At 41.9% G+C, this 26,100-nt stretch overlaps 1 protein-coding gene across 6 annotated transcripts in view; it reads left to right on the forward strand.

Annotated features, from left to right (window-relative positions):
- ATF7 (activating transcription factor 7) overlaps positions 1–26,100 on the forward strand; it is a 104,977-nt gene that overhangs the window by 71,521 nt on the left and 7,356 nt on the right. For 5 of the 6 annotated variants that reach the window (XM_006756963.1, XM_006756962.1, XM_006756964.2 and 2 more), the window contains 8 exons: positions 7,026–7,122; positions 11,148–11,266; positions 15,080–15,220; positions 16,942–17,099; positions 18,529–18,628; positions 19,156–19,269; positions 19,887–20,039; positions 24,406–24,603. In XM_006756963.1, the coding sequence (XP_006757026.1) occupies positions 7,026–7,122; positions 11,148–11,266; positions 15,080–15,220; positions 16,942–17,099; positions 18,529–18,628; positions 19,156–19,269; positions 19,887–20,039; positions 24,406–24,603 (1,080 nt within the window). The remainder of the gene's footprint in view (positions 1–7,025; positions 7,123–11,147; positions 11,267–15,079; positions 15,221–16,941; positions 17,100–18,528; positions 18,629–19,155; positions 19,270–19,886; positions 20,040–24,405; positions 24,604–26,100) is intronic. The other variant, XM_006756965.1, reaches the window with a different exon arrangement.

Below are 26,100 nucleotides of genomic sequence, written 5' to 3' on the forward strand. Positions count from 1 at the left end.
GGTAAGAAAAAAGTCATACAAGCACAAAGAGTCCCAAACAAGGTGAACCCAAAAAGACCTACACCAAGACACATCATAATTACCATGGCAAATGTTCAGGACAAAGAGAGAATCTTAAAGACTGCAAGAGAGAGACGGAAAGTCACATACAAGGGATCTCCCATTAGATTACCAAATGATTTCTCAACAGAAACACATCAGGCCAGAAAAGAATGGATGGAAATTTATAAAGTGATGCAAAGCAAAGGACTGAATCCAAGAATACTCTATCCAGCAAGGCTATCATTCAAACTTGAAGGGGAAATAAGAAGCTTCACCAACAAAAATGTGCAATCCAGGTACATGCCCTTCACTGGGAATCAAACCTGTGACCCTTCAGTGCGCATGCCAACTCTCTAACCACTGAGCACACTGGCCAGAGCATGCCATGGAAAAATCCTATCTAATAAAGAGGGAATATGCTAATTGACCCTCATGCTGTCGCAAAGATGGTGGCGCCCACAGCCAATAAAGAGGGAATATGCTAATTGACTGCCCTTTCCTCAAAGATGGCAGCATCCACAGCCAATAAGGAGGAAATATGTTAATTGACTGCCCCGTCCTCAAAGATGGCAGCGCCCACAGCCAATAAGGAGGAAATATGTTAATTGACTGCTCCACCCCCAAATATGGCAGCGCCCACAGCCACAAGATGGTGGTACCCAGTCCCCTCAGCCCTGCCGGGGTGGCAGGTGCACAGCAAGGCCGGGCCTGCCTCCGGAGACCCCCAGTCCCCTCAGCCCCCCAGCCACCCAGGGCCAGCCCAAGGCGCAGGCAAGCCTTGGATGGCAGCTGCGCAGCTGCCCAGGGCTGCCCGAGGCTCAAGTAAGCAGGGCCGGCCAAGGCTTGTGCTGCCGGCAGTGGCATCAGCAGAGATGTGATGGGGCATCACCTTCCCCTGATTGCCAAGTCACCTCCCGCCCCTGAGGGTTTCCGGACTGTGAGAGGGGGCAGGCGGGTTGAGGGACCCTAGTTGTTAATAAGAAACTATACTTTCCCTGCTCTGGCTCAGTTGGTTGGGTGTCATCCTATGCAGCAAGAGGTTGTTGGTTCAATTCCCTGACAGTTTAATTTCCTGTTGGTGCATGTCTGTATTGTGGTCTCAATCAGTGTGGGGCATGCAGGAGGCAGCCTATGGTCTTGCACTCTCGCTTTGATGTTTCTCTCTCCCCCTCTCCCTTCCTCTCTCTCCAAAAATAAATAAACTGTTCTTTAAAAAAAAAAAAGTATACTTTCCCTGCCCATTCTGCAACTAACACCAGTTTTCAGATTGACTTCTTCATAGCCCTGATATTCCATTTTATGCTTAACATTTTTTAAACTAAGAAAATCTCTTTTCTCATTAATTTTTTTCTCCATTGGGGTGTGAAAATCTGAAGTAGCCAAAGTTGTTTTGATTTACTTTTTCTGTTTTATCTCTTTGTTACTAACAAGGCAGTACATGAGAATTTCATTTCATCTGTTCTTCTCCCAATTATAGTGCCTTCTGTCTCCATCTTCCTAATTTCCCTAAGTATTTGCAGATCTTGTAATACATCAGCCATTTTATAAAGTGAGGTTGGAAGTTTTCTGCCTGTTTTTTTCTTTCCAAGATTCAGATCCAAAAACATGTGTTGGCAGTTTGGCGAGGATAACGAAAAAACAGCCTTTTTTTTGTTGTTGTTTCTTTCTTCCTTTCCCTGTTACCCAGTAGCAGGGTTTCTCAATGGGGACACAATTGATTTTTTGAGTCAGATAATTTGTTTTGGTGAGCTGTCCTATGCATTGTAGAATATTTATCAGTATCCCAGGCCTCTACCCTCTAGAAATCAGTAGTATCTCCCTACTTGTGACAAGCAAAAATGTCCCCAACCATTGCCAAATGTCCCCTGGGGATGAAGTTGCCCCTGGTTGAGAGCCAGTGCCATCGTATATAATAAAAGGCTAATATGCAAATCGACCAAACAGCAGAACGACCAGTCGCTGTGAAGTGCACTGACCACCAGGGGGCAGGTGCTCAACACAGGAGCTGCCCCCTGGTGATCAGTGTGCTCCCACAGGGGGAGCGCTGCTCAGTCAGAAGCCGGGCTCGCCAGTGGTCTCACAGCTGGCGAGCTCAGTGGCGGTGGAGGGAACCTCTCCCACTTCCACAGCAGCGCTTAGGACCCCTCGGGAGATTTCCGCTAAGGGGCCAGGACTGCAAGAGGGCACAGGTTGGGCTGTGGGACACCCACTCCCCCCCTCCAAGAGCACGGATGTTGTGCACCGGGCCTCTAGTATAATATAAATAGCATTTAGGGAAAATGAGATTAGGGGGAAAGATTCAAGATTGGCATAAAATTAAAATTCCTATCAGATCTCTGAGCATATTATTTAGATCAGAGCTATTCAAAAGAAGTAAAATGCAAGCCACATATGCAATTTTAAATTTTCTAGAAGCCACATTAAAAAGTAGAAGTAAGCCCTAGCCGGTTTGGCTCAGTGGATAGAGCATCGGCAGGTGGACCCAAAGGGTCCCAGGTTCAATTCCAATCAAGGGCACATACCTTGGTAGCAGGCTCCTCCCTGGCCTGGGCCCTGTTCGGGGCCCATGCAAAGCAACCAATCTATGTGTTTCTCTCACATCAATATTTCTCTCTATCTTTCCCTCTCTCTTCCACTCCCTCTAAAAATCAATGGAAACGTATCCTCAGGTGAGGATTAACAAACAAAAAATTCTATTTTTGTGTTACTATATAAATCTTCTCTCAAGGCATATAAACTGCCTTCTCCTGATTCTGTGTGACTCAAATTCTTCAGTCCTCATTTTGAATGATGCCCACCTTCAGTGTCTTGGAAATTTCTACACATTTACTGAAAATTATCATTGTTTGCTCTACAGCCAGAATTCCCTGAGTGGCTCTTTGCCAAAACCTTAGTCATAGGTAAAACCAAACAACAAAGGAAGACCCATTAACAAGGGTATTAACAAATGGGACAGCTAGATTTTTAAATAGCCAATAATTCAAAAAGGAAATTTTGGGGAGAGGTCTCCACTCATTTTAATTCAATAGAATAATCTATATTTAAAAAAAAAAAACAAAATTTTCATCACCTAATAATTTTAGGTATTTTGAGAATTTGCTTACAGAGGGATAGTTTCCTAGGCATGCAGTTCAAGACTAATCTAGAGAATCATTAAGAATTAACTCTTAATACATGAGAGGGAATATAAGGAACAATGGAATAATGGCCAAATTGACATTCACTTTGATAAAAAGCCTTAATTTTTTTAATATATATGTGTGTGTGTGTGTGTGTGTGTGTATACATATATATATATAGAGAGAGATCTTTTAGAGAGGAAGGGAGAGACATAGAGAGATAGCAACATCAATGATGAGAGAGAATCATTGATTGGCTGCCTCTCGCATGTCCCCCACTGGGGATCGAGCCCGCAACCCAGGCATGTGCCCTTGGCCAGAATCGAACCTGGGACCCTTCAGTCCACAGGCCAACGCTCTATCCACTGAGCCAAACCGGCTAGGGTGATAAAAAGCTTAAGTAAACTTTTATTCTCCACCTCCTACTCTAGCCATACAAGAATTGTGTTAGAAATATCAGAGAGCCCTGGCAGAATAGCTCAGCTGGTTAGAGCAACATCCAGATATCCCAAGATTGTAGGTTCGATTCCCAGTCAGGGCACATACAAGAATGAACCAATAAATGCATAAATAAGTGGAACAACAAATCTGTGTTTCTCTTTCTATTTCTGTCTCTCTAAAATAGATTTTTTTAAAAAAAAAATTTAAATAGAAAGAAATAGAGAGAGAGATGACTGAAGCCCTGCCTTGTAAAATTCAGCCCATTTGGCTCCTCTTCCTCTGAAGTACACCACCTGCTATAATCAGGGATTCTTAACTTCTCTGGTATCATGACCCCCATTGGGAGTTTGGTGAAACCCATGAGCCCCTTCTCAAAATCATGTTTTAAAATTAATAAAGTATAATACATAGGATTACAAAGGAAACCAATTATTTTGAATTACAGTTGTCAAAAAAGTTTTTTTTAATATTTTATAATGTAATACATATGCTTTTTTATTAATCCATTACGGTAAATAGCAAGTTCTAATGGTAGTTCTGGTGACTATCATAATTTCAAAGTGTTAAAGGACATTTTGAGATTTTTAATAGCTGTAATGTGATATGAAAATATGTGTGATTGCTATTATGACTTAGGCATGTTGGATTTCAGTTAGAGTTTAGTGAGAATTAAGATGGAATTTTTTTTCCTATCCATTTTCAGTTATCAAACCCTCTGAGATTCTAATGGTGGGAGTTCTCTTCGGCCACTTTTAGTTCTCTTCAGCCCCAACTTTTGATTTGGGAAAAAATAAATAGCTCAATAGGGAAAAGGATGTCATAGAAGGGAGCGAGGGTGCAGCAAAGAGGAACAAGAGCTAGAGGACAAACAAAACAAGTCAGGACTGTGCAGCAAAGTTGTAACAGAAGGGGAGTTGCTTTTTTAAATATTAAACAATCCTCACCAGAGCAAAGCCTGATGGAGGTTTAAAATCTTTCTCTCAGCTCAGTTTTGAGCAAACTATATTTCTGATAATAGAAAAATACTTTTTGTTTAAAAGTTAGTCTTCTAGATTCTAGAACATTGTGCAGAATTTTCCAAGCTACCTACATGAAATTTTCTTGAAGAATTTATAAACATACTTTTGAAAAAGATTGTTGCAACATTTCCAGTGCATTTTGAAAATTTATACCCCTAATTCACTACTATTCTTTTCCCTCCAAAATGATGCTTTTTCTCCATTGTAGACTAGATTCTCCTCATTTGCTTTTACCAACCACTTGGCAGTCTCAGTGACTTGTTTAACCAACAAATATCATACCCCTGGGTAACAGACTGTTATGCCTTCCTTTCTCATCCTACCCCATCCTTTTTTCCTTAAGGAAAAAGCTGTGTTGGAAAAAGTTCTTGCGTAGGGTTAACCAACTAGTAGAGAACATGAAAGCTCTTGGCTAAATTTCCCCACACTTGATTCACTGGAAACCACTAAGACATTCTTCTTTTGACTATTTTACTTCTTAGTTCTTCATACTTTTATTTATTTATTTATTTTTTATTTTTTTAGAGAGAGAGAGGAAGGAGAAGGAAGGGAGGGAGAGAGAGAGAGACCAATGTTAGAGAGAGACATTGATCGGCTGCCTTCTGCACATCCCCTACTGGGGATTGAGCCTGAAACCAGGCACGTGCCCTGACCGGGAATCGAACCAGTGACCTCTTGGTGCATGGAACAATGCTCAACCAACTGAACCACACCGGCCTGGGCTGTCATACTTTTAATTGAAATTTCCCTTTGTCCTTCAGGCCTGTGGACTTTAGGTCTTAAGCTGGCTTTAGTTGTGATAGGGGCTCAGAGAAAATTTGGGGTAAGCTACTTTCAGGTAAAATAAAGGAACTTAAACAGTTTAGTAATGCTTACTTGACTTGATAGTAGCCGGAATGGGGCCAACTCCTCTCTGTTTAGTTTACAAGCAAGAAGAGCTGTGGGGGCTCTGTTTGGGTAGCAGTTGGTTAGAGTCCTGATACGACAAGATTGCAGGTTTGATCCCTGGTCTGGGCACATACAAGAATCAACCAGTGAATGCATTCATAAGTGGAACAACAAAAATTGATATTTCTCTCTATATAGTTCTCCTTTCCTCTCTTTCTCTAAAATCAATTTAAAGAAGAGCTGTGGAAAAGAGGGCTAAAAGTATAGTGTTTGGTGGGAAATAGATATTTCATGAAGCAAGTAAAAAGAGGGAACTAACCAATCATTTTTTTTAGAAACAAAAAGATAAAAAGAAGCATTTTTCAGAGCCTAGCTGGTGAAGGAGCTGTGAAAAACTGCAGCGTCCACGCTGTTATGTGTTGTAGGTGTGTTTTAATGAAGGAACATGGCCAGCCAGCCTCAACAGGAATGTTGAGGGTATCAGTCTTTTGAATTACTGCTGTTCATCTGTTCTCTTCACCTCCCCCTTTTAAAGAACAGGTCCGAGCATAAATTATTGTCCAGTAACCCTGTCTTATTTAGTCATAAACTGAGGCAGACCTAGCCTCACCTTTTCATTGTCCTTTCACGCAAACCCCTAAATAAATAAAATCTCTACACCATCTTCTTTTCCCTTCCCCTCATCTTGCCTGCTGGCTTCTCCCTACCCTAACAAAAAAATTCTGCTTGCATTTTTATTCTGCCATTCCATAGCCAGCAGCACAGTACTGGCCCCTTTATGGCTCATGGAGCCCAGGCGGGCTGCCCAATGAGGGGAGACAGCATTTGGCCAATGGGGCTGGTGTGTGCCATTACCACTGGCCATTGGGCCTCTGTCCTCTACGGCTCCATCCTGACTCATTAAAACCCTGAGCCAAATAGCTGGGCAGGCTCCTGCTGCAGCATTGTGGGGGCCAGGAAGTTAAATGGTTCTCCTAATCCTGCATAATTTATCTCCCTGTTAGCCCCCGCATAAATAGTCCATTTCAGCCCTACCATGGAGAGCTTAATTCTGAACTTCCTATTTTTGTGATGACCAGTGAGTGCCCAGCCTTTCCCTTCTCTCTTTATTATTATTATTAAAAATTATTTTCCCCTTGTTCACTATGAGTTTGCCTTAATGTGTGTGTTATTTATTTTTTTTTTTTCATTTGAAGCCTCCTGCCTGGATCCTACTTTAGCAACAATCTGTCCATTTCTCTCATTTGGACCTAATATTACAGAGCAGTTGGTGCTACACTCTTCCCCTTCCTCTCTCCTCCCAGCTTTATAGTGCCTCTTTTTCTCCTCCCTATTTTTTCTTTTTAAATCTATCACCTCTCCTTTCCTATCACTTCCAGTTTTTTCCTCCTTTCCATTCCCTGTTCAAATCCCTCTTTCCAGCAACCAACCTTATCACAGGATGTTTGGTAGGACATTTTAAAAGGGCACTGAAGTGTTGTTTTTTTTACACATCTCCATTTCTGTTTCGTTTCAGAGATTTACAAACGAGGACCACCTGGCAGTTCATAAACACAAGCATGAGATGACATTGAAATTTGGCCCAGCCCGAACTGACTCAGTCATCATTGCAGGTACTTTTTGCCCCAGAAGCCATGTGCCTTGGTATCACCAGACAGTTAAGATTAATACCAGGGACCAGATGTACTGGGAGCTATACTCCCCTTCTCCCATTAAGAACCCTTATGTGATCTGCATTAATCAGGAAAAGGGAACACTAAAAGCTCCCAAGTTTCTATTGTGCCCTCTACTCTCTATTTTTAATACAAGATTGGGTTCTTTGGTTTTTGAGGGTAGGTGTGTTAAGGTTTTATCTTAGCTTTTTTCAGTCTATTTCCTCCTTGCCTTCTTTTATTAAGGCTTTGGAAGATTTATAGACAGAAGACGCCTTTGACATTTCTCCCTACCCATAATGAAGGGGTGAACAAAAGCAGGGAAGCCGCCCTCATCTGGCTGCTTCTCATCCACTGGGTGTCAGTTTTCCCCAAGCAGACAGATTGTCAGTTCGTAAATTCAGCTTCCCTTGTGCACCCAGACACCATTGAGGGCACATTTCCAAAGTTCAAACAAGACATTTGTCAATGGGACTTTTCTGTGCCAATTTGGGTGACCTGGAACCTCTCACTGGTTGTTTCAGAGTTTGTCTTGCTTACATATGCCATCTCTAGGGACCGTTCTCAGCAACCTCTCTCAAACCGTGCACAGCAGTTCTGTTGTGCCGTTTTCAACTAGACAGGCATACAAACCAAAGTGGGCTTTTTCTTTCGATACCATGAGGGGGTTCTGAGTTAGCCTGAGCTAAGCAAGCTTACCTCAGTATTTAACCTCTCTCCATGCTTCTGTACATGAAGAAAGGGATTTGCCCTTACAGATCTCCTATTTCTTATTGACTGAATATCTACTTTGCTGGGAGCTTGTAATTCCTGAAAAAGGACATGAGTGGATATCATTAATGATCCTTAAGAAAGCTCAGGGGAGCCCTGGCTGGATAGCTCAGTTGGTTAGAATGTTGTCCCAATATGCCAAAGTTTCGGGTTTGATCCCCAGTCAGGGCACTTACAAGAAGCAACCAATGAATTAAATTTAAAAAAGAAGAAAGCTAGTGGAGGTTTTAGAGGAAAGAGTATAGGATTTAACATGTTCAGGTAACATTTAAATTTATTAGGTCAGGTCATGTATTCACGAAAGTAATTTTAGTATTTGTAGTCTAATATAAGTGAATAATACAAACAATAAAAACACTAAGAGAATTAATATTAAATGGAATTAATCTAGACAGTTTATGAAAGAGGTAAATTTGAGGCAAGGTTGTCAAGTTGGAGAGGTTATTAGGAATTGTGTAAAAGCTATGCTGAGTCTCTAGGAGTGGTGAGAAATTGATACAGGACAGTCCCAAGGAGAGAAAGTGATTTCTGTTATTTTGTGCATGCTGTCTGGAATGCTCATCGCATTGCACATAACTTCAGCTCCTATCTAGGCTGCTAATGCTCATATCTGTGAATTATGACCTGGTGTCTCACATGTATTCCAACCCCTGATTGAACACTTGACTGGTTGTCTTTCTGTCATTCAAATCTTCATGTCAACGACCAAATTTATCTTTGTCCCCCAAACCAACTTCTTTTCCTTTGTTATTCAGTGATGATATTCTCAAAATTTTGAGTCGTTTTATTTTTCTCTTCAGATTCTCTCTGTTCTGTTCCGTCCTGCTCTCCCTGCCACCACCCTCATTATGCTTGAATTCCTCCATAGTCTCCTAGCTGGTCTCTCTCTCCTTGACTACTCTCTTTTTATAATCTATCTTCATTCTATTGAAAAGCCAATCTTCCTTAAATTCTTCTCCTCCACGCAAAATCTATCATTATTTTCCCCATTTTCTCTTACTTTAAGGCTATTCATACTTGGATTTTCAGACCTTCTCTAACCTAGCCCCATGGTACCTGCCCAACTTTATATACAACTTATGTACCTAACATGATTATCCTTTGACCTAGACCTACCATTTTCTCCTCATCTATACATGGTGCCTGTGTCCTGCCTCTCTCTGTGCCTTCACCACCTTACCATCTAAAGCCATTCTTTAAGGCCCAACTCAAGTCGTGCTTCTAGAAACCTCCTAACTACTCTCATTAATTTATCTTTATTTAATTTCTGCAATAATTTTATTCTCTACTGCACATGATTTTTGTATACTATGATGTTATTTATGTATAATTGTTTTATTTCCTCATCTAGAAAGCATTCTCTTATTCTCTAGGGCAAGAGCCATGTTTTATATTTGGGCAAAACTCCTATATTCCTATTTCTCTTCTCCCCCAGATTTCTACACAATTGTATGCATGTAGCACCAAAAGTGAAAAAGTATTCAGTAAACACTTGTTGATTGCTTCAGAATTATCAGAGCAGGTTAAGGGTTTTCTTATACATTTTCTTATACATTGTTCAGAAATGGAAGAAGTTTGTATGAGCCTCAGATCAGAGATCCAAAGGCCCTCTTCTGCCATAGCCATGCCCTTAGTTGCCCCATCCTGGTTCACTTGAGTGGTAATTTTTTGTGTGTCCTTACTGAAGTGCTCTCTAAGCCTAAAGGATGATATTACCTCCACTCACCCGGGGATGGAGGGAAAGTGGCTTTATCGTTGGCCAACCAAAGCTGCCAGAGAAGCTTTTAAAACTATTTTGGGAGGTAGTGGTAACTTTCCCAAACACTCTGATTCAGAAGAGGTTTTGTTTAAAATTTTTTAAAATTACGTTGTTTCCATGGAATATCCCACTGGATTATTCCCAATTGATCATGCTAGATGGAGCAATTCTAATACCAGGTGTCACTTCTTAAAATATTATTTAAACATTGTTCTATTTCTATCATTTAACCTAGTGGTTTGGAGTATGAGATGAATCCATGAGGTAACTATCATGTCAAGGAAAACCATCTAAAAGAGTTAGGATCAGGGAACAAGATTCAGCTGACCTAAGAGAAAAACTAGAAAAACAAAATGGGGAGAGAGAAGTTCAGATCTAAAATTCATGTTGCTTGGCCCTTGCTGGTTTGGCTCAGTGGATAGAGCGTTGGCCTGCAGACTGAAGGGTCCGGGATCGATTCTGGTCAAAGGTACATGTCTGGGTTGCAGGCTCGATCCCTAGTAGGGAGCTTGCAGGAGGCAGCCGATCAATAATTCTCTCATCATTGATGTTTCTCTCTCTCCCTCTCCCTTCCTCTTTGAAATCAATAAAAATATATTTTTTTAAAAAAACAGTAGGTTTAAACATTTTTTAAAAATAAATAAATAAGTAAATAAATAAAACTCAGGTTGCTTGAAAAGTTGCCATGGGTTACAGAGAGCCTTCCTCTTCCCAGGGGTAGAGAGGCACTGTGTTGATGAAAGATTTGTACAGCCCCTAAGAGGATATTTTGGCTGGCAAATCTAAATCCAAATATCCTGGTTTCCGGAATTTGCTCTGGGCCGAGGTTTCTGTTCTATTGTTTGCAGTTTCCTTTTCTAGCTCATGATCTTGCTGTCTTGTTCCCTAGCCCCTAGATCTGCCTGGAATGCCTTCAGAACGTAGCAGACCCTTACCTCAGTGACCACTGAAAGGCATGCACCATTTCTAATTTGGTCGCGTTAGCAAACAAACTCAGCCACCTGAGCCTCGGTTTCTTCTCGTCAGATGTTAACATTCATCTGCTTATAACTGCTCAATTCAGACCTAGCAGGGAGTAAGTTTAAAGAGAGAATGTCGCTTAGCTATACTTGGTTTTCAAATCTGGAGGTTTCACAAACTCCACCTGGGTGGGTGGTTTGGTTTGGTTTGGGGGTGAGGGAGGTAAAACCAGCCTCTGGGAGAAAGGTGGTTACATGGATAGTCACACAACAAAACATTGTTCTGTCTTCCCTCTGCTGGCCTTGAGGCAACACAGCACAGACACCCTCTGGTGGCCTAGCACCAGCCTTCACCTACTGGAGATCCATAAAAGCAAATTCGCCCTAACACCGAGACTCTCTCCAAATAGAAGAGTAAAACGTGCTCTCTACATACTCTCAAGTTTTAATTTTAGGTCAAAACTAAAATTGAATTTCCTTTCTTTTCATGTCTACAGATCAAACTCCTACTCCAACTAGATTCCTGAAGAACTGTGAGGAGGTGGGGCTCTTCAATGAACTAGCTAGCTCCTTTGAACATGAATTCAAGAAAGCTGCAGATGAGGATGAGAAAAAGGTAAGAGACGGGACTTATACTGAAAAACTGGTGGTGTTCGAATCTAGGCTATTCTCATTGTGCCCTGGGATAATTTGTTTAATTGGTTAAAGCACAAAATTACAGGTTTGGTTCTATAGAAACGGAGAATACCCACTAATCCTAGTCAGCCACCCACGTCTTTTGGGGGTCCAGACGATGGATCAATGCAAGTCTGTCTTCATGCCAGTTTCAGGGGCCTCCAACCTGCTCAAGTTGGTTATGTAGTCACCCAGTTATTTGATGGATTTTACCTGCTTATTCAGGTAGTGAATCTCAATGAAGTCAAACAAATGAAGGTCATTTTTTGTCAGTGGCCAGTTTGTGCAATTCCAGTAATGACTAAGTCACTCTTTTTTCCCAGTGTAATGCACACACCATTGCATTCTGCCAAAACTTCCAGTCACTGAGATCTGGTTTCTTGATACCCTGAAGGACGATTCGGCCACCTAGTTGATTCTGCAGCTTCATCAGTTTCTCAGCATGTTCCCTCTCATGAGATTGGTGAAGAAAATATTTGGCAAAGTTCCCCAAAGCCACAAAGTAGAAAGACATGGACAGATGGGTTTAGGAAGCATAGAGCTCCAGGCTGATCTGGCAGTCGATGGAGGCCTCCAAGTCCAGGTGGCAGTTCTAGCGCCTCTGAGGTGGGCACGGTCCTCATGGTGGGTGGCTGAGGAAAGGCAGATGTGTGGCATTTGAACCGAGGGAGGGAGGGGGCCTTGCGGCAGTCACAGGGCGCTGTGAGGAGGTAGTGGAACGCTGGATCTGGGCAGCTGGCTGGGTTGGGGGTCAGTACTGGTTCCGTCCAAGCACTGTTGAAGCAGGAGCTGTCACAGCAAGTCTCGGCGAAGACTGTTCTGCCTATTTTCCTTTTTATGTATGGGTTGATTTGAGAAAGAGAGAGGGGTGAGAGAGAGAGACATCGAGACATCGATTTGTTGTCCCACTTTTTTATGTATTCATTGGTTGATTCTTATATGTGCCCTAACTGGAACCTTGGCTATCAGGACAACACTCTAACCAACTGTTTTCTTAAAGAAGGATGTTCTTACTGCTTTCCAAAGGAGATCAACCAGAATGGTTGAAAGAACTAGAAATTATGTCACTTTGGGAATAGTTACAGTAATAGAGGAAGTTTTGCTTGGAAAGAGAAGACAATGTGAACAAAAGTTCAGTCTTAAATATTTGAAGAGTTTTCATGTAAAAGAAGGGTTAAATTTATTTTGTGTTGCTCAGAGGTGGAAGTATGGCCAGCAGGTGGAAGCTGTCACCGAGTGCATTGAATTGTATGTAGGTCATTTAGTGTAGATAGCTGTGGAAAGGATTAAAATGCTGGAATACCATCGCATCTTCAGGTGCTGTGATTCTGATTTTAGACTTTATATTCCAAATCTCTAGAGAATCCTTCAATTTGGAAGACCAGAGGAAATAGTTCAGGAAACTGAGTCAAATAAAAATACTTCCCATGGTATAGGGATTTCAGGGAAAAGGTCAAAATTTATTCTACTTTAGAATTGAAATTCTGGGTTATTGGTCACTTTAAAATCAAGTATGTGTTCCCTAATAATTCAGAAAAATCCAATATATGATCTCAGAACATGTACATATTAACCACATGTATGCTCTACAATTGCATGACAAAGTAAGACATGAAATCCCATCAGAATATAGCAAAGCCAGAATATAAGAAAAAATATCCAGGAAAGCTGTTATCTTCTGAGAGGGAATTGTACATGATTTTTCCATTCAGCTTAAATTGTACCAGTAAGAATGCAAGATAAAGTGTCCATATCACTAGAAGTCTTTATAAATTCCATACCTTTCTATGAGTTTCTTCTCGTGCTGCCTCCCTCAAACTAAAAGAAGGCAGGGCAATTCAGTGGCATGTATTTGTACTTCTACTTTCAAAAGGCAGAACTAACCTTCTCATTATTCTTTTTCTTTGGAGACACAGGTCTCTCTTTTTAAAAAATATATTTTTAATGACTTTAGAGAGAGGAAGGAAGAGGGAGAGAGAGAAAGAAACATTGATGAGAAAGAAACATTGATTGGCTGCCTCCTACACGTCCTCTACTAGAGACTGACCCCACAACCTGGGCATGTGCCCTGATCAGGAATTGAATCTGCAACCTCGTGGTGCATGGGACGACGCTCAACCAGCTGAGCCACACTGACAGGGCAGTCTCTCATTTTTCAGTTGTTTCATCCTGTGTGGTATAATTTCTCCCTCTCCCAAAACAAAGAAATCAATCAATGGAGCAAGCTGAATTACAAAAAAAAAAAAAAGAAAGAAAAAACATCAAATTTTTTCTTCCAGGATGTGGCGGATTCTAAACCAAACTCATTCTAGGCAAATTCAAGAAAATTAGCCTCCCATGAAAAGTTTAAGGTCTTTTCCATTGCCATTTTTGCTCTGTTGACACTTCTGAGAAGCCTTTCATAGTTGGTCAGGCCTTTGCTCATTGAGTAGCTCTCGGTGTTTCTTCCTGCCAGTCTTCACCTCGCCTTGATGAGAAGCACAGATTCAAAGTAAGATTATCTCCAGGAGTGTTTTATGAGCCCACAACTTCCTGAACCACAGCTTTTCTAGGATGTGCCCCAGAGGGATTTTAAACCTATGGTTGAGAGGCCTCTCCTTCCCACCACCCTCTGGTTTCAGGGATCCCAGGATTAGCTCAGTTGGGCCTGATAATTTAGCAATGTAGAAAAAATTAGGGCAGAAGTGAAACCATCTTTGCTATTACTCACCTCCATCATATTGGAGAAAAAGAACCATTATCGCCTTCTCTAATGTGGTAGACACAAGACTATCTTCATTTTGCTCAACTACCAAGAACATTTTTAGGGATTAAGGTAGCAAAGGAAGAGTTAGAAACAAACTCCTCTTTAGCCAAGAATTCTAGGATTTAGGAAGACTAGAAGAAAGGATTGACGTAGTCATAAAACTGAACTGCAATGCCATCAAGTCATGCCCCTGTCATGGTGCAGTATCACGGCCATCTCGGATTGTTTCTTTTCCCTGCAAAGCCACTTATGGCTCCACAGTTCTGTGAGGTGGTGGCACCAATGCTAGGAATGTACTCTCTTTTATTTCTGGTTTCCTCCAGTCCTACTCCTAAGACCAACTTCCCATTTCTTTCACGGATCAAGTGATCAGCTTTTCCTTTCTCCGTTACCCTGAAGTTCTGTCTTCCTAACTTTCAGCTTCTAGCACCAGACTTGGGGGTGAAATCACCATCAAACATGGGGCATACCCTAGAAAAGGTCTTTCTTATGTTGTTTTCAGTACTTTAATCATCAATTTATCTTTATTTGCTTTTGATAATTGGGTAATCTATCATCTGGTTGGCAGAAAAAGTGTTCACAATTCTCCAGTGGCCAATTGAGCTGGTTGGGAAAAGGCAGGCACTGGATTCAGGAATCATTTTACTTTCCTGAAAAATAATATCATAATACTTGGATGGATTTAAATCACATCTTTTTTTTTTTCCTTTCAGGGTCTTTATAAGCATTGTGAGTATTTTTTCCTTTTCAGAATCTTTCTCAGTATTCACCCGTGGTAAAGCAGGTGTTATTTCCATAGTTAGGGAAGCAGAAGCCCTGAGAAGTTGAATGGATTTGGTCAAAGTTGTACATAAAACTTTGGCTTCACATTTCTTTGACTTGCAGTTGGGCACTTTGACCAAGGAACTAAACTTCTAAGAAGTTTATTCCCTCATCTTTTAACTGGGAAGATACAGCTTCAACTTGAAGGAAATCGTGGGGTTAAACTCTGCGCATTTCTCTCTTTAGCAGGCAGCTGCGGGGCCCCTTGACATGTCTCTGCCTTCCACACCGGACGTTAAAATCAAAGAAGAGGGGCCAGTGGAGGTGGACTCATCCCCACCAGACAGCCCTGCCTCCAGCCCCTGCTCCCCGGTGCTCAAGGACAAGGTGAAATTCTCTATCGGAAGTCATCCCACATGTTAACTAATAGATTACGTTTTGATTCATAGGTGTATAGTGTGTGATACAGGAAGATGGAATATATTCAAATAAATGTTCATTGTTTAGAAGATTTATATAAATTACACCTACTCTGTGACCCAGCAGTTCTACTTTTAAGTCAGTGTGGAAATGAAATTAGTGTGTATGTCCACCCAAAGAAGTATATGAGAAGGCTCAGAACAGTTTTATTGATAATAGTAAAAAAGCTAGAAGAAGTCCATCAAGAAAATGAACAAAGTGTAGTATGTTTATAAAATGGAATACTACATGGCATTAAAAAAGAATAAGCTAATGATATACACAGCAATAAGGATGAATTTCACAAATGTTATATTGAACAATAGCAAAAAATTCATACACAGAAGCACATACTATGTAATTTTATTTACATCAGGTTCAAGAAAAGGCAAAATTATTTGATGGTGATAGAACTCAGAATAATGTTTAACCTCTTGTGGGGAAAGGTATGGATTGGGAAGGGATGCATGAGAACCTTCCAGGGTGCTAGAAATGGGCTCTGTCTTGGTTTTACATATGTAAAAAGTCATTTAGTTGTACCTTAGTCAATGCACTTTACTGTATTTATGTAGTACTTTAATTAATAAGTGAAAAAGAAAATCACTTAGTTTATAAACTGGACATTAAACAATTTTTTAAAAAGTCTTCCCAGAGGTAAGTCTTCTAGTGACTTACAGGGAGTATCTGCTAGGATTCTGAATATTTTTTAAAGGAAATACTTTAAGAAGTAGTATTTTTCATACATTTATTGAAATATAGTACATGTATAGAAAAGTACATAAATTGTAAGTATACAGCTCACTGAATTTTCACAAAGTTTACAGACTTTGTAACTAGTGCTCAGGTATTATCAGAACCTCAGAAGCCCCCTCATGCCTCCTTCCAATCTCTGCTGTTCTACCAGCAGTTATTAATTTTAATATCCACTTTGAATAATGCATCTATAGCTCATTTTACTTCCCTCCAAACTTGGTTTGATAACTTCTAAAACCATTCTCTCCATAAACATTACAACGCCACTTCCTCCATCCCAGCCCCCTCCCCCCCCCAAAAAATTTACAACCTTCCCCTCTCTCCTTTTCATCAGCAGCCAGGTCCTAGAAGCTGTCTGGAGATGTTTTCATGGCCAGTGTGGCCACTGGTAACCTAAGATCCTAACAGTGGGAAGCAGTTTGTTTTATTACAATCTGATCATTATTTAAACTTCCGTAGCCCTTTTTTAAAGAAGATAATTGGGTTGCCTTATCACCAGTCTTATACCTGTATCTGCCTTTTCCTGTTAGAGATCACAGGACACAAAGTTTAGAGTGACAGTATCAAGTTAAGAGTGACAGTATCTAGATTGTGAAAAGTTATAACAATTTTTAGAATTTATATGATACTGCAATGCTTCTACAGAGATTTCAAGTGATTTTTCAACTCTCATCTCATTCATATGGGCATCATCCCTGATGAAAGGGGGATAGCCAAAAGGTCTTAACTCAGCATTTTTACTGAATGGGTGAGTGAGGTATGGCCCATGACCCTGGAGCAACATGACTTGCTCTAATGCTCTTTCCAATAAATTTGTGCTAGATTTTACCAGCTACATATTTCTCTATAAACGGCCCCTTAAAGCACTTTGTGATCTGTTGGTCTCTTCTCCCCAGGAAATTGCCCCCAAGCCTATTGTGATATCTACCCCAACGCCTACCATTGTACGCCCTGGCTCCCTGCCTCTCCACCTGGGCTATGATCCACTTCACCCAACCCTTCCCTCCCCAACCTCTGTCATCACACAGGCTCCACCATCCAACAGGCAACTGGGGTAAGTAAAGAGCAGAGAGAAATCATGAAGCCTGAATTTTTTTCTTCTTCATAAAATTATTTGATGAAAGAGGGACTGTTTGAACACTCAAAGAAAATGAGTCACTATGATTGTCTCTCAAAATAAATAGATTCCTCTCCCTTTTGAGTAGACCAGCAAAAGTTATATTTTTATTTGAGGATAATACTTCATTATTTTGGAGGCTTAATACTTCTTTGATCTAAAAGGAGAATCCTTAAAACTTTAGGAAGTTCATCATAATGATGGAGGTCCCACAGGAAACTATATAAGTTCTTGACCTGAATCAGTAGATGTTTATTGGAGCACTACTGAATGAGGGACTGAAACACATTGTCATCTTTTTTTTAGTGTTTCCCTCAGTTCCAGTTAGGATTCTTGGCCTTTGCTACCTCTAATTTTGTTGGTCTATTTGTCTTCACTCATGGCACAGCCTGTGCAGATTTCACTGTGGGATGACTTGACATCCTATCGCTAGGTACCCATTGAGTTAAGAGGTTACTGTCAGAATTCAGCCTTCTGAAGCTTTATTGTTCTGTGGACCCACTAGGAAAAATACAAAGAGACATCTTTTTGGATAGGGTAAAGCAAAATGTGGAAAGGAACAAGAGAAACTTATTCATATTTGGCTATCATATGCCATAATTCACCTTTGCAAAATAACTTTGGTCCAAGTCTCTCTCATCTAAGGCAAGACAGAATTTATACATGGCAGTGATAGGGAGTTTATTTAATTATTCAAAACTCTTTTTAAAAAATTATTTTTATTGATTTCAGAGAGGGAGAGAGAGATAGAAACATCAATGATGAGAGAGAATTGATCTGCTGCCTCCTGCACACCCCCCACTGGAGTTGGAGCCAGCAACCCAGGCATGTGCCCTGACCGGGAATTGAACCATGACCTCCTGGTTCATAAGTCAGTGCTCAACCACTGAGCCACACTGGTTGGGCAAAACTCTTTTTTTCAAATATGCTTTTGTGGATTTTAGAGAGAGAAGAAGGGAGAGGGATAGAGAGAGGAACATCGATTGTTTGCCTCCCATATGCACTCCAACCAGGGATTGAACCCACAATTTGGGCATGTGCCCTGACCAGGAATCAAACCGGCGACCTTTCAGTACCCAGCATGATGCAACCAACTGAGCCACACTGGCCAGGGCAGGTGTTCAAAACTCTTAATAGGATTTGCTTCCCACCTATTTGAGTTCAGTGGTATTTGCATAATTTGCAAAGTGTAAAGATCTTGTAGCATTCCCTGCTTTTTCCACCTTCACGAGGGTGTCAAGATTATACAGTGTTTCCGTTTAGCTTCCCTAACTAGAGAAGACTGGAAAATCTGCTATAATATAGAATAAAGATCCATAGGCAAAAAGGTCTATATTATGAGCATTTCACTTCATGTGTCCTCTAGGTCTCCCACTGGCTCCCTTCCTCTCGTCATGCATCTTGCTAATGGGCAGACCATGCCTGTGCTGCCAGGGCCTCCAGTACAGATGCCTTCTGTTATATCGGTAAGCTCTGTAGTTGGGACAGCCAGCCCTACCAACACACAAACCCTCCCTTCCACCTGAATGCTCTTAAATACATGAGCCCCAGGGAAAAGTGGGCTCTGGTCTGTATTAGTGGAGCACAGAAGCCTGCCCAAACGCTTCACTAACCTCTGCCAATCCAGTACTATGGAACACTAGACAAAGACTCATCTGGACAATTGGCTCCTCGTCTAGGAATTGATCTTGCCAGCCTGCTGATTGGTTGCTTTCACTTGGCTCTTAGCACCTTCCAAATTGCCCACCACTTTCCTCAATATAGCCCCAGCCCTTCCCAGAGAAGTTGTCATAGCATTGGAAGATTAGATTCAGTGCTATGGGGGGGGGGGGGGGGTATTTCCCAGGAGCCCTGTATCCCTGTATGCCCTATGGGCAGGTTGCACAGAACAGGCCCTAATGTGCCAATCTAAAAATCACTGCATTTTGGGAAGCTGTTGCCCCACCAATACTATTATGTTCCCTTCTGGTTTTTCTTCCTTCTCTTGATCCAGCTGGCCAGACCTGTGTCTATGGTGCCCAACATTCCTGGTATCCCTGGCCCACCAGTTAACAGCAGTGGCTCCATTTCTCCCTCTGGCCACCCCATGCCATCAGAAGCCAAGATGGTGAGTATATCCCAGCCTGGGGCAACATTGGCTCTTTCTAAGAGAAGTGGTATCAGCCTAGGTTTTTCAAGTGAGCCAAGCAAGGGAACTTTCTGGGACTTGGCAAAGCTAAAGACACCCTGTTGTGAGGTCTGTAGGAAAAGAGACCCTGATTTAGGACTCCCATCTCCTCCCTTCCACCTTTAGAGCCCGGTACACAGACCATGGCAGTGAAGAGGCAGCACAGATTGTTGGGAGAGGAACAGTTGCAGTTTCAGTTCCAGGGTGACAGATGGAGAGTGGATGAGTGGGCAGGCGAGCTGGCCAAGAGGTGATAGCTGTGTAGCCAGCACCTGGCCAGGTTCCAGGAGAGAGCTTTCATCTGGACTCTATTGCTTCAGCCACCCCCAACCTCCAACTGTGCCCAGAACGATAGCCAGGGAATAGAGAGGCATTTTAGGGATCCAGGTGCACACTCTCCCCCCTGCCCCATTTTCTTTTATTTCCTCTGCTAAGGGAAAATTGTTGTGGAAATTTTAGCTATCTGTAAGTCAGTAATAAAATCCAAGCCCATTCTTCCCACCCTCGATAGAATCTCACCCTTGACAACCTTTTCTTTTTCTTATCTTTTTCCACAGAGACTAAAAGCCACCCTAACCAACCAAGTCTCCTCAATCAATGGTGGTTGTGGAATGGTGGTGGGTACTGCCAGCACCATGGTGACAGCCCGTCCTGAGCAGAGCCAGATCCTCATCCAGCACCCGGATGCCCCTTCCCCTGCCCAGCCACAGGTCAGTTGGGCCCTCAGATGGGGGAACCAGCTATGTCACCATTGCTTTCTATGTCCTATGTTTTTCAATGAGCAGAAAATTTAGAGAAGAATGGATCAGCTTTCTGGGCACCTTCCTGTGCTTGGATTCTTGTTGATAGTTTGACAGCAGTAAAAAGCACCATTCTTTATTCACCCTTGTGTTATACTTACATGTAAGCAGACGAGATAATGCAGAACTGTCACAGAGGAGGTCTTAATTTTTGGTGTTATCTATATGAGAATGGTGTATATGTACCAGACAAAGGAGATTCTCCTAATCTCTTTCCCATCTATTGTCTTTTAAAAAAAAAAAAATCCACCTGAGCAATGACGAAGTGGCTCGAGAGTTTGTGAAGCTCAAATCAGAGCCTCTTTCCATGGAGGAGGGGACCTGAGCACCTGAGCTCCTGTGCCAACCAGATGGCACCAGTTCCACAAATCAGGGCCAGTGAGAGTTACTGTGTAGCCAGCTCAGGTCCTCATAGTTAAGAGATTGACTCCTTCAATTAAAGAAATTTAAAGATAATTTTGGGGTGGTGGGAGTTTGGTTTCCCACAGAAAGGGTCATGAATCCCTCACCAGTAGGTCTGTGGTGCTAGGGTGTTACTGCATGGGGAGATTTTCCATAAAGAGAGAGAGACAGACATTTCTGAGAGTGTCAACCATTCTTGGTAGACATACCTCCAACCCACACCCTATGTCTCCCCCTCTCCATACTACACCTTATCCAGTTGGACCAGCCATTGGAAGTTACTCCCCCATGTACCAGTCATTCGAAGGTATTCCCCCATGCACCAGTCATTAGAAGGTTCTCCCCCATGTGCCAGTCATTAGAACGTCCCCCCCCGCCACGTACCAGTCATTAGAAGGAACTCCTGCATGTACCAGTCATTAGAAGGAACTCCTGCATGTACCAGTCATTAGAAGGAACTCCTGCATGTACCAGTCATTAGAAGGAACTCCTGCATGTACCAGTCATTAGAAGGAACTCCTGCATGTACCAGTCATTAGAAGGAACTCCTGCATGTACCAGTCATTAGAAGGTACTCCCCCATGTACCAGTCATTAGAAGGTTCTCCCCCATGTGCCAGTCATTAGAACGTACCCCCCCCCCATGTACCAGTCATTAGAAGGTACTCCTGCATGTACCAGTCATTAGAAGGTATTCCCCCACATACCAGTCATTAGAACGTACCCCCCCGCCACGTACCAGTCATTAGAAGGTATTCCCCCATGTACCAGTCATTAGAAGGTACTCTCCCATGTACCAGTCATTAGAAGGTACTCCCCTTGCCGAAACCGGTTTGGCTCAGTGGATAGAGCGTCGGCCTGCGGACTGGAGGGTCCCGGGTTCGGTCCCGGTCAAGGGCATGTACCTGGGTTGCGTGCACTTCCCCGGTGGGGGATGTGCAGGAGGCGGCTGGTCGATGTTTCTCTCTCATCGATGTTTCTAACTCTCTATCTCTATCTCTCTCCTTTCCTCTCTGTGGAAGATCAATAAAATATATTTAAAAAAAAAAAAAAAGGTACTCCCCCATGTACCATTCATTAGAAGGTTCTCCCCCATGTACTAGTCACTAGAAGAACAAGTGTAGAGGGCCAAGAGCTTGTGCCTGGCTAGCTGAGTAGTCAGTTGACCCTGTAGGTATCACTGACCCTGTAGCCTGGATTGAAGTATAGTCAGGGCAGGAGCACACAGAATAGAAGTCACACTGTCCCTTGAGCAGAATCCCCTGGTTTTGTGTGCCTCCAGTAAGAAAAAGGCCTTGAAACTGAACAAGATACCTCTAAAAATGAGCTCTGTTAATCCCTTACCCAGTTTATATCTGTCATGAGCAGAAGCAGGCTCATATGGTGCTTCAAGCCTTGAGCAGAATATTCTTTGGAACCCAAGTATCAGAGGTAGGAAGGGAAGTGATGCTTCAGGACATGAGAGGCTGTTCTTATGTGTATGCATCTGGGGGCTAGTTGAAGGATCTGGGAGAGAGGACTATATTTTCTTCTTGGCTAGGCTCCGAACAGAGCCAAAATTTTTTGGAAATTAGTCTAGAAGGAATCCTCCTCACTTACGGCCACTGCCTTCTGGCTGTCCTCCCCTTGTAGCATGAATCTAGCCTTTGACCTCACTCCCTTTCATTCGGTCAGTTATGTCCCCCTCACAGATGTTCAGCGCCCTGGAAGAAACTTGGTCTATGATCCCTCTATACAGGCTGGATGGAGGAGGGCCTCAACACTCCCTGGGCGGTTAGAGACAAACTCTTTCGGGGGGTCACGTGGACTTCCAAGGCCTTTGCTCAGAGAAATGACATGGTCCTTTAATATCCTTGGTAGCAGCTTCCTGGACTTTCTGAGGCCTCTGCGTTGTCCACATCTCTGTTGGTCATTATATTAAACAAGAAACTAAGCATATTTGCTGTTAATTATTGTATGTGCCATTGTTATAGGAGATTATTGGCTAGTCTGCAATAAATTATCTTATAGCAAAAACAAAAACAAAACAAACCCCACCTTACTTGATTATATTTTATAGCAAAAATCAAATAGTAATATATTAATATGTGATGTCACAGTATTAAGATGGCTCAGTAAAAAACACAAAAATTCAACTTTTCCTTATCAATTTAATCCCTTAAGACAGGCCAGTCCCATTTAGATGCCCAGTTCTTTTCTCAAGGAGGCCTCAGTTTTAGTAAATTTCTTTGAAAACCAAATAGGCCTCAGTTTTGTATTATCTGTACTAGACAGGTGACAACAATCTGAGATTGGTTTCTACAGTTGCATTCTTTGCCCAGCCCCTTTTCCTGATGTCACCACCTGCTTCATCATTTACCACGACATGTCCTAACATGTAATGTAGGATATTTCATTACAATGTAATATATTCACATACATACACACAAAGAGGTAGAACCTGGTATAGCTAACACCAGGTTTAATTCCTTTCATATGCTGCTTTAAAGCTTCATTGGAGTTTTCTTGTTGGAAGCTAAGCCTGCCCACCCTCATGTACCCGCTTCCGATGCCAGTCCTTGGGGATGGCAGAGCAGTAACCCTTGCCTGAGTTGTGCTGCTTTGCCTCTTGAGGAAATTATACGACCTCCTTTTTAGTCACCACCGATTCCTTTCTTTCTCATTCTTCCCTCTCTCTGGGGCTGTTGTTTCACATCCATTCCCTGCATGAGCTGTGAGTTGCCTGTGAGAGAATAGGAACCTATCATTTCCTTTTCCCCATTCTTGGTAAAGCATCAACCTTTACATGTGGTCCAATGAGCTCAGGGCAGAGAAGAAATTTTGAATTTCAAAAGAATTAGTGTAAATTTCCCTAGGTGTAGTGAGAAGCATTGACCTAAGGCTTCTAGCTCATTAAATTAAATTTGAAATTTCCTCCCCATTTTTTCTTTTGGGAGCGATATTAGTCTGAATAAATGAAATTATCTCTCGATTATCTTAATGAGGAACCTGATTCAGTAGGGCCTGAAGTGGAGAATAAGATTCTATTTTTTATAAGCTCATGCTTATTCTCATACAACGAATGTGAGCTCCAGCATTGGGGAACTAATACAGATATTCTGTAATAGCAACAGATCTAGAACATATTTACTTTTGGTGGTGTTTTATATTATATAGTTTGTTTTATGCAGATGGTTACCTCTCTACATTTTTATTTTTGCCGCTATTATAAAATCGGTCTATCAGCTTAACAGAAAGGAAGATGAAACAAAAGTCAAGGGACACCAGCCTGAAGTTTGAAGACAAAAGACAATCCAATACCACCCATTTATAAAGGGATTTTAAAAAGCTCTTCTGTTTAAAAAAGAACAAACAGAATGGGGGGAGGGTTGATGAGGATTGTGAGTAAAAAGAATATACTAATCCATAGTTCTCCATAACAGCCTAATTCTCACTAGGAGTAAAATCTTTTCTTCTTTTCTGAAACTTGTAGCATTCAGCTGTTTGTATATATTGCTTGTCCAAATCAGTGATCTGTAAACTTTTTATTCCAGTCTTGCTAAAAGTTCCCGATATCCTCCTTTATGCTTTCCTTCCCTAACAGATTCCCTATTCCTAAGAAACAAAAAGTGATCCTAGTTTCATTTTGTCTGTCTGTCCCAGAAATAATCAGTTTCCAACTGAACTCTGGTTGTCTAGGTATGGGACTGGAGAAGACTGGAAGGAAATGGGAGACAGAATGAGGAACAATTACAAAAGAGAAGCTAAGGGTATACATAGTGATGAGACGTGCTGTGGTTACAGAGATTGATACATCCCTTTACCGGGTCTTACTAATATACCTAACACCAGGTTCAATTCCTTTCAAGTAACTCCTCTTCCTTCTTGGGCAACAGGTCTCACCAGCCCAGCCCACCCCTAGTACCGGAGGGCGCCGGCGGCGCACAGTGGATGAAGATCCGGATGAGCGGAGGCAGCGCTTTCTGGAGCGGAACCGGGCTGCTGCCTCGCGCTGCCGTCAGAAGCGGAAGCTATGGGTGTCCTCCCTGGAGAAGAAGGCGGAGGAACTCACTTCTCAGAACATTCAGCTGAGTGTGAGTGGGTCCTAGGTGGTTGTTGAGATTGTTGAGCCTTGAAAGTGGTGTTGAATCAGAAAAAAGTGGGACAATATAACAGAAGATGGTAATTATTTAAGTTAGGAAGATACAGAAGCTGTTCCAGGAAGAATGCAGAAAGAATCTCTTACTGTCAGAGTTGAAATCTCTTCCCCAGGAATTGGAAAAGACATCATCAGTGGCCAAATCTGCTACTGGAATAGACCCATTGGATGAAGGGAATTAGATTAAGCACCCCAGGATGCTCTTTTAAGTCATCAGTAAACTCTGACTGGGGTCATGGAATACCCAAAGGGAAATGCATTTGCCCCAGATAATGCAGCTTAATAGAAGAAAGAAAGAAAAAGCCACACAAGCAAAACTAGAACAATTATAATCCATACATTTTCTTGAATATTATTTTTCCTTCTTCTGGTTATTTAAAATATTTCATTACAATATAATATATTCACATACATCCACAAAACAGGTAGAATAAAAACACAGAGGCAAGCCCTGGCTGGTGTCCTCAATGGTTAGAGCATCACGCCTACTCCACCCCACCTCTGAGCACCTAAGGGTCACTGGTTCAATTCGGATGAAGGGAATTAGATTAAGCACCCCAGGATGCTCTTTTAAGTCATCAGTAAACTCTGACTGGGGTCATGGAATACCCAAAGGGAAATGCATTTGCCCCAGATAATGCAGCTTAATAGAAGAAAGAAAGAAAAAGCCACACAAGCAAAACTAGAACAATTATAATCCATACATTTTCTTGAATATTATTTTTCCTTCTTCTGGTTATTTAAAATATTTCATTACAATATAATATATTCACATACATCCACAAAACAGGTAGAATAAAAACACAGAGGCAAGCCCTGGCTGGTGTCCTCAATGGTTAGAGCATCACGCCTACTCCACCCCACCTCTGAGCACCTAAGGGTCACTGGTTCAATTCCCAGTAAAGAGCACATACCTGGATCATAGGTTCGATCCCTGGCCCCCACGGTTGGGGCGCTGCTGGAGGCAACCAATTGATGTGTCTCTATTTCACACAGATGTTTCTCTCTTTCTCCTCCTCCCCCTCCCTTCTACTCTCTCTGAAAATCAATGGAAAAAATCCTCGGGTGAGGATTAACAACAACAACAAAAAAAAACACAAAATCCCTCCCTCTTCAGCATGCCTTTCCAGACTCATTCTTTTCCCTGTAGGTAAGTTTGATGTGCACCTACCAGACACTTTTTTTAGAATGAGAGAAAGAAAAAAAACATCAATTTGTTATTCCACTTATTTATGCATTCGTTGGTTGATTCTTGTATGTGTTCTGACCAGGAATTGAACCCACAACCTTGGTGTATCGCGATAATGCTCTAACCAACTGAGCTACCCAACCAGAGTCCAGACATATATGTATTTCTAAATATTGTCTTCATTTATAGTTTTGTAGGGGAGTCAGGGAGGGATTGTGTGTGGTTTTTTTGTTGTTGTTTTTT

Source organism: Myotis davidii, unplaced genomic scaffold, assembly GCF_000327345.1.
Source record: "Myotis davidii unplaced genomic scaffold, ASM32734v1 scaffold233, whole genome shotgun sequence".
NCBI classification, from domain to species: Eukaryota; Metazoa; Chordata; class Mammalia; order Chiroptera; family Vespertilionidae; genus Myotis; species Myotis davidii.